The sequence below is a fragment of the Protobothrops mucrosquamatus genome, unplaced genomic scaffold (assembly GCF_001527695.2).
Source record: "Protobothrops mucrosquamatus isolate PMUCROS unplaced genomic scaffold, P.Mucros_1.0 scaffold_261, whole genome shotgun sequence".
Taxonomy (NCBI): domain Eukaryota; kingdom Metazoa; phylum Chordata; class Lepidosauria; order Squamata; family Viperidae; genus Protobothrops; species Protobothrops mucrosquamatus.
The window spans coordinates 135855-145026 of NW_015386337.1; the positions used below are offsets into that span (position 1 = coordinate 135855).

Consider the following 9172-nt stretch of genomic DNA (forward strand, 5'->3'; position numbering starts at 1 on the left):
GCATTTACCGCTTCTGGGGGCAGGTTGTTCCATTGGTTAATTGTTCTAACTGTCAGGAAGTTTCTCCTTAGTTCTAAGTTGCTTCTCTCCTTGATCAGTTTCCATCCGTTGCTTCTTGTCCTGCCTTCAGGTGTCTTGGAGAATAGCTTGACTCCCTCTTCTTTGTGGCAGCCCCTGAGATATTGGAACACTGCTATCATGTCCCCCCTTGTCCTTCTCTTCATTAAACTAGACATACCCAATTCCAGCAATTGTTCCTTACATGTTTTAGCCTTCAGTCCCCTAATCATCTTTGTTGCTCTTCTCTGTACTCTTTCTAGAGTCTCAGCATCTTTTTTTTCAACACTAAAAGCACCTAGGCCTGAGGCAGGCCCAACAAGTGACATGTGGATGCAGTGACACTACAGCAGCAGAGAGGAACTGAATGCCAGAAGTCTCCATTTAGCCTATGAACATCATCTCTCTTCCTGTTAGTGCAAAATGTGTTTTAATAATTGAAATTATTTCTAAATATCATGGAGGCAAATCAAACAGATACAGGTAGCCCTCGACTTACTAGGCTTCATTTAGTGACCGCTGAAAGCTACAACGGCACTGGAAAAAAGTGACATGGCCTTTTTTTCACATTTACGACCTTTGCAGCATCCCCATGATCACGTGATCAAAATTCAAATGCTTGGCAAGTGGTTCATACCTATGACCGTTGCTGTGTCCCAAGGTCAGGTGATGACCTTTTGCGACCTTCTGACAAGCAAAATCAATGGGGAAGCCAGATTCACTTAACAACCAGCTTTCTAAGTTATCAACTGCAGTGATTTACTTAACAACGGTGGCAAGAAAGGCCGTAAAATGGGGCAAAATTCATTGAACAAATGTCTCACTAAGCTACAGAAATGTTGGGCTACAATTGTGGTCGTGAGGAAAATGAGAGCACCAGAATGGTCTCCATTATGCCAAAATAAAATAAAATAAAACCAAGCTTTCCAATTTGATACGATATATATTGCTCACAAAAATAAAGGAAACGCAAACCCCTTCAGTTCCATGGTAAAATGTTCCCTTTATTTTTGTGAGCAGTATATATTCACTACCCAGGTGCTTACAGCTAAGCATGTCATATTTTCAATCAATTAAGGGGGCGCAACGCTCACGATCAGCAGATTTGCACAGACAAAGCTGAACATTCGCTGGTTTTTCCTGTTTGTTTGTGCAGCCCTAATTTTGTTGTTGTTGTAATCAGGGACACCCGAGTTGAAGTTTAAAACTGGGACGACCCCAGTCAGATTGGGATGTACAGTAAGCCTATTTATAGCCTTTTAATACCAGGACAAGTCTCTAGTCCTTCAAGCAAAGTATCCTCCAAAAGTAAAATGAAAACATTCAACATCTCAATTCCAATCCAAGTCGCTGCCTAGCTTGTAACAAAGATGTCGAATGTTTTCAATAAAAGTCCAGGCAAGAACTTAAATACATGTTGTGCTTCAATGGCTAAATCTCAAATTAAAATGCATGCTGGGAAACATTAATAACACAACTTCACTCACTACTGATATATTTATGTTCATCCAATCCAGCTGTTATGTTAAGCCAGATTCCCTGGAGAATATAATGAAGATATTGGAAATCATTCAGTTGCATGGCATGCCCCATTTTAACAGGTTCCAGGTCTCTAAATATTTTAAAGCTACTTCCAAGGCTGGCTGTCAGAGAGGCTGAAAAGAGAAACAGTGACCTCTTCTGGGTTTAGTGAAAACCTCCAGCCATCAATGGCAAGAAGCTGATGTAATATTTGCCTTGAAAAGATAATTCATATTTTGTTCTCCCAGACGAAGAAAAAAAAATCATGTCAAACAAATGTTGCACTGCCTAAGTATGCTGTTTTTGAAAGCAAGCTGTTACACTGAGAAGCAAATTCATCTTGGAATCTAAAACCCTGAAAGCTTCAAAGCACAGAGACCTTCAAAGCCAGATAGGAAGACTAAACAATTAATTTAAAACACTCATCTTCTTCTTTCAAGTGCCGTAGCGATTAACTTGCTGTCCCAGTAACTGGGCCAGCATTACTAGTTTAAACAAACAAAATGTCTTGGCTGTTTAATGGGTACATTTCAATCAGATACAAAAAGCCAAACAATTCAGCATATCGCTTTTCCAAACATTCATATTCGCACCAATTTTCCTCCCATTAGCTGCATGCAGACCTATAAAGAAAAAAACGCTTCAACTCTAGCGTAGTTTCAACCATCCAATTCGCCATGTCTGCGTAATACTTAAAAAAAACACCCAGCAAATATTCTGTTTCTTCTGTTTTCACACATTTTTCAACCACATGCACTTGGCCTATTAAGTAGTGAACTGTTGTTGAAAATGTTTGATCATTCTGTTTAAGTGATTCCTTCAGCCTACCAAGTTGTAAATTATCTGCTGTTCCCTGTGTTATAGAAGGCCTACTTTCCTGGATAATTGTGTATTGGGCTTCAAAATCGTGTTTGTGGATTTACACTGCTTCCTAGACAAATAACAGGGACCCGTCAATAATGAAATCATTGCTGCCATGGTCAATAGAATGATGGATCGAAGATGCTGTAGCATCTTTTTGTATGATTGATGTACAGACAGTCCCTGGGCTAAGAATGAGAACTGTTCCCCAGTCTGTCTTTAATTCAAAATTGTATGTAAGTCTGAACTCATTATGAGTTATTATTATTAAAAATGGCGGATGGCGTTCTCCTTCCTCGAACCAATGAACCAATGAAATAGCACAATGTTTTCATGAACTGCTGGAAACAGGTTATATATTAAAAACACAAGGCTTCAGTGGTTCGTCTGTTTGGGGAAGAAGAACGCCATCTGCCATTTTTAGTAATAGGCAGCCTGTTCATAAGAACAAGTTGCCCGTAACCCAGGAACTGACAGTACAGGAAATATTGTTAATGGAATGTACTAAGTATACGTTTTTCAGTTCTCTGTGGGTGCAAATTATAGGTCATCAATCCTCATCAAGATAGTTCTAGGTGTATACAATGCTGGGTAAAGAATTTCTGACATTTCTACCATTTTAGAAAAGCTGAGCACATATAGGAGCGATATATAGCTATAGCAGTTATTCTATATTGTAGCATCACGTTCAATCTATCTTCCCTCCTCCTGTAATTACTGATAGGATTGTTTTAATCTGATATTTATCAGATGTCATTATAATATTCTCAAATTGTTTTGATCAAAATGCCTATTGTTAAATTAGTCTGTTTTCTAAACTTGAAACTTAACTTTCCCCACATATGTTCTTTACTAAAATGTGCAAAACATTCTTTACACACACATGGAGGAGGGGGAGGGAGAGAAAGAGAAAAAGAGAGGGAGGGGGAGAGATATGGATGCTATTTATCATCAGAACTTTAACAACAAGAAAACTTCTTGCTAAAAAAAATCCTACTCGGCTTACTTTTGTTAGTAATATAGCAATGCATTTCTTGAACACAGCGTGAAAGGCCTTTGTTTAATTAACTAAGTGCTTACTATTTTATCTCAACGTTACACAAAGTCCAGTTTCATAGCAACAGTAAACAGCCTGCTGGTTACAGTAGTTACTGACATATTGACAGATGGCTCTCATGGCAAATAATGAAAAATATTTCTATTCCGCCAAGCGCTTAGATACAAATTCTGAGACATGGATTTTTGTTTCAGCATATTGGTCTACTGGTGTCCTGGAATACTTTTTAATTGAACTGTATTTTGGTTTTTGTGGGTTTTTCTTTTACATTTGTCAACATCGATATTGAGCAACAGAAAAAAAAGAACCAGACATGAATGGCACTGCACAGAGAAAGGTGAAGAGTTTATGCTTTTTGCAGGAAGGAAAGTCTGTTCCTGATTTTTCCAGCTGAGCCACCGCAATATTTGTTGGCATAAACCTCAATGGGCTACAATTACCGTAAATGCTGAACTTCAAAAGGTTCGGTGTATGGTAGTCATCTAAAGACAGAATGTATTCTAGCTTATTCACAAATCCATATGCCACAGAAGTACTGAAAATGAAAAAGAATGAACTTGTGGAAGGCATAAAAAACCCTGATCACCTTCTGGACTGGCTGATAGAAAAAGGTGTCCTTACAGCTGAGAAAAAAATGGTCTTGTCCTACTATAGAACACGAATGGCAAAGAACTCCCGGGTTTTGGATATCTTGGCTTCTCAAGGTGAGCGGGCATGCAGACTCTTTTTTTATCCCTGCTTGAAAGAGGTAGAGCCACGTTTATATAGCAATATAAGGAATTATGTGACTGGTGTGAATGAGAAAATTGGAGATGCCAGAAGACAACTGGTAGGGTATCTCCTTGAAAAAGATAAAGGATGGATTCAAAAGGATAAGGCTTCCCATCCAGGGAAAAAAGATAGCCCTAGATCTATTAAGCCAAAAAAGATGATTTATGATAAACCTAAATCAAAATCCACTTTGGCAGCACGACAATCCCTAGACAATGTTCCTACCGTCTTTGATCTGGTGAGGAAAGGAATTATTTCTGATCTGGAAAAAGCCTTAAACGCGACTAATGTGAATGCAACAAACTCTGCCAATGAGACTCTCTTACACATTGCAGCAGCTCATGGGCACACTGAAATAATTGACTATTTAATCAGCAAAGGTGCCAAACGAGAGGTCAAGGATAACAAAGGAAGAACCCCACTGCACAGAGCTGCTGAGAAAGGTCATGATAAAGCCGTGAACAGGCTGCTCCAAGCTGGTGCCAACATGTACAGTTTGGATCAAGAAGGCAAAACCCCTCTTCACTTGGCCAACCAGAACCAGCACATGCATGTTCTAAAGAACATCTTAAAAGAAGAGGCGAGACGACACAAGAATCAGCACAACTTCCTGCACATGGCTGCTCTCAAGGACGAGAGTGACCTGGTTCAAATCCTTTTAAAAAATGGTGCTTTGGTAGATGCCAGGGATGAGAAAGGCCAGACGGCTTTGAGCTATGCTGTGTCTCAGGGACATGAGAAGACTGTCAAGGTATTGTTGGAAGGTGGAGCCAAAGTTGATTCCAGCATAATTGATGCCACCTTTAACAGCAACAACCAATCTCTCTTCAAAATATTGCTGGAATATGCCAGAGGATTATCATCTGAATTTATGGTATCAGCCCTGTTTAAAGCCATAGGAAAAGATCTGCATGGCATTGTGGCAGCTTTAATTGAAAGAGGGTTAGACATTAATGTCCGCAATGAAGAACAGTACACACCATTGCTTTTGGCGTGTAAAACGGGAAAGATTAAGTCAGCAAAAGTTCTTCTTGAGAAGGGAGCCAGCTTGAAGGACAAGGCCCCTAACTTAAGTAGCCCCTTACACCTAGCAGTTGAAGCTGGGGCCTCTTCTATTGCACAGATGCTTCTCCAGAAAGGAATAGATCCTAACATCACAGCTCAAGGAAATCAAACGCCCCTCCATGTTGCTGCAATATACAATAGAGCAGCATTAGTTGACCTACTAATTGAAGGAGGAGCTAAAATTGATGCGGTCGCCATAGACCTGTTCACTCCATTGCACGTGGCAAGTGATAAAGGTCACACTGATATAGCTCTAAAGCTGTTGCAACATAGAGCCAATGTCAACCTCAAGAATAAGCGATCAAAGACACCTCTTCATCTTGCAGCTGAAGTGGGGAATCCTGCAATGGTGGAGCTGCTTCTGAATTTCAAGGCAGATCCAAATGCAACAGATAAAGAGAAAAAGACTCCACTTCATTTTGCAACTTTGGGAGGCCATTTTTATGCAGTGAAAGCCCTGTTAGCTAAAAAGTCTAGAGTTGCAAGCAAAGACATGGATGGCTGCACACCAATGCATTATGCAGCTATCAACGCGAATGTGGAGATATTAAAAGAACTTTTGATGGTGGGAGATAATAAAAATATCAATGACAAAAATATTTGGAGAAAGACACTTTTGCATCTTGCAGCAGAACATGGACACAGCAGTCTAATAGATTTTTTGTTGAACAATGGCTCAGCTATTAATGCCTTAGACAACAATAAAGATACCCCATTGCACTGTGCTTGCAAAGCTGGTCATTTTGATTCTGTAAAAGCACTGCTCAACTGGTCTGCAGGAGATAAAGCAAATCTACAGGCTACTAATAGCTTGAAGAAGACCCCATTGCAAGTAGCAGAATCCAGTGCCACTGAGCACCAAGCTCAAATTGTTAATCTTTTGAAAAAGAAAATGTTATTGATAAGGTAGATTTGCAAAGAGGGTATTATAGATACACCTTGTACATTTAACTTAAGGGATCCAGTGAAATACTGTATCTAATTAATGCATATAGTTTGCCCCAAGATGTTTAGGCTTATAGATTATACTCACCAAAATACTACATCTTCTCAGTCGATCAATAGTTGGCTTTTCACTGCAGGGATGAAGCATTCCTGATTTATCTTTAACTGGCTCTTTTGAGAAAAAAACAATTAAATATGCCCAGGTGGTAGTGGACAAAGGATTGTAAATTTGATCAAGGGAGCAACCTTAAAAAAACCTTCTGATCTATTTATTTGTACAATCTGACTCACAACTCCAGACACAGTTAAAATTATGTTAAAGATACTACATTTTTCTAGAATAGCAATTGTGTTCTAAGCAAATGACATTAAAAAGTTCTGATTCTATTCTCTATCATGTATATGTACACCATACTATAGATTAAGTTGGCTTCTATAGGGCAGCTAGCGGCAACTTCTTTGTCACAGTAGTAGCAAACCTGCAAAATGTTATGCTGCAGAAATTTAAGACATTTTCTTCCTTCTAGCCTGTGTTCTCCAGCAAGGCTTGATTTTATTCACTTGTTTATAGTTTTGTTCTAGCTCTAGAATTATTACAATCAATTTCATTTCTCTTGATTTATATGCGTTGACCCATTTTATTTCTGTTAATATGTAGTTGTTGTTTTTGAATGGACAATAGCAGCTTCAGGGATCCAATTTTCAGAGAGGTGAAAGTGAGGTCATCGGCTTTAGTATAACTATAAATAAATAAGACTGCTTACACTATAAAGCTTGTAACTACCCTATATCCAGCAATGAAATATAGATATTACATGGCTGTATTCCTATAAAATGTGTTGATGTTAGCACCAAGTATAGCATAAGATAAAGTTTTATTACTCTACATATTAGCACATAAATGGATATGACCCAAAGTAAATCTGGAAGCTAGTTACCACATTATTGTATTAGATCAATATTCTTTTGTTTAGAATGCAGAAACTGTAACAGAAATGCATTTGATAGTTTAACCACAAAGTATTGCCATGCATTTTATATAATGAAAACATTATTATACTGGATGTTTTGAAACTTGTTCTTAATAAAGCCAAATTGCACTGATGGTGCCTCCTACTCTCTCTGTATTGTAATTTATCACACATATGTGTAATACACACTCTTATTGTTAACAAACTCAGGAAGTCTTACATCAGGTTTTCAGGCAAATGAGGAAATATTACTTAATCTCTTTTCTTGAGAACAAGAATGCCTCTTATTTTGCACCCTAACATGGATTGATTTACTTGGAAATAAAACCCTGTACAGGTAGTCCTCAACTTACAACAGTTCATTTAGTGACTGTTCAAAGTTAAAACGGCACTGAAAAGAATGACTTATGATTGTTTTTTACACTTGCAACCATTGTAGCATCCCCAATGTCATGTGATCAAAATTGGGACGCTTGGCAACTGACTCATATTTATGACCGCTGCAGCATCCAGGGGGTCATGTGATCACCTTTTGCTACCTTCTGACCAGCAAAGTCAATGGGGAAGTCAGATTCACCTAACAATCATGTTACTAACTTAACAACTGTAGTGATATACTTAACAACTGTGGGTGTAAAGTGGAACAAAATTCACTTAACAACTGTCTCACTTAGTAACATAAATTTTGGGCTCAATTGTGATCACAAGTTGAGGACTACCTGTATATTCTTCTAAGTAATTGTCAGAAGACTGCTGGTAAAAGCTTCGACTTGGTGTTCTCTGAGCTTGGTTGTTTTCTTGCAGACATTTCATTACCAAACTAGATAACATCATCAGTGTTAGTACGGAGTGAGGTTTGATCTCATTTTATATTCTTGTGACTTCCCCTTCAGTGTAGGTGGGAGTGGTCTTGATGGTTCCTTAATTGCGCTGTTGTTTGACAGTTCCTTCACTGGGGCTGTTTGATTCTTGATTGTTGGTTAATCTTGATGTTAATCTCTGCTCATCAAGTCAGGAATAAACAAACAGGGCAACTGCTTTAGAAAGAAGGTTGTTGTTTATTGAAGAGGAAAGCCAGACAGAAAGATGGCTCTGGAAGAAAAGAGAGTGAGCACATGTAGTAGGGAGTGGGTTTTATATCCTCTTGGGCTGTTGTTTGGAGTTGTTTCCTGTTCCTGTTTGAAGCTTTGTATTTCCTGTGTCATATACTTTGACTTGAGTCTGAGTGTGCCCCTTTGGCATCTGTGGTTAAGCCTATTATGTCCTGTCCTAGAGTTTGGGTGTGGTATGTAGATTTTAGGTGTCTTTATCTTCCTAAACCTCTAGCTGGAGGACTCCAATCTTCCTAAATGGATTATTACATCTGCATTTCTATAGAGCTGGTTTCTGCTTGGGGGAGGGAGACTTGGGGCTATTAAGAAAAACTGGGCATGCTTTTCTGCCTCTTTAAGATCCTTTGAGGAAATATAATATTCTGCCCTTTTAATATTTCCTTCTCTGGGGGGAGGATGACTTCCCACATTACTAACTTAACAACTGCAATGAATCACTTAACAACTGCGGCAAGAAAGGTAGTAAAATGGGACAAAACTCACTTAACAAATGTCTCTTAGCAACATAAATCTGGGGCTCAATTGTGGTCGTACATTGAGGACTACCTGTACTCAGTTTGGAAGATATTCTCAATTGGTGAACCAGAATTGCCTTTTAAAAAAATCGGAAGGACCCTTAGGTGGAAGCAGAGACTTAGGAAATGCATAGCCTTTCGCAGCTCAGATCTGGCAGCCCTATTTTAAAGCAAGGTTGTCTTCTAAAGCGGCATTTTGCTGCTACAGCCTAACGCAGAGGTAGGCAACCTTGGCTCTTTTATGACTCATGGACTTCAACTCCCAGAATTCCTGAGCCAGCTATGCTGGCTCAGGAA

General features: G+C 38.9%; 1 protein-coding gene across 1 annotated transcript; it reads left to right on the forward strand.

Moving 5' to 3' along the window:
- Positions 1-3989: 3989 nt before the first annotated feature.
- Positions 3990-7360, forward strand: LOC107302454 (ankyrin-1-like). Its single transcript, XM_015831560.2, has one exon. It carries the CDS (start codon positions 3990-3992, stop codon positions 6240-6242), a length of 2253 nt encoding a protein of 750 aa, XP_015687046.1. The 3' UTR covers positions 6243-7360.
- Positions 7361-9172: the final 1812 nt, after the last annotated feature.

Coding starts and splice junctions, on each gene's coding strand:
- LOC107302454 (XM_015831560.2), top strand. CDS start 3,990: ATGTATTCTAGCTTATTCACAAATCCATATGCCACAGAAGTACTGAAA.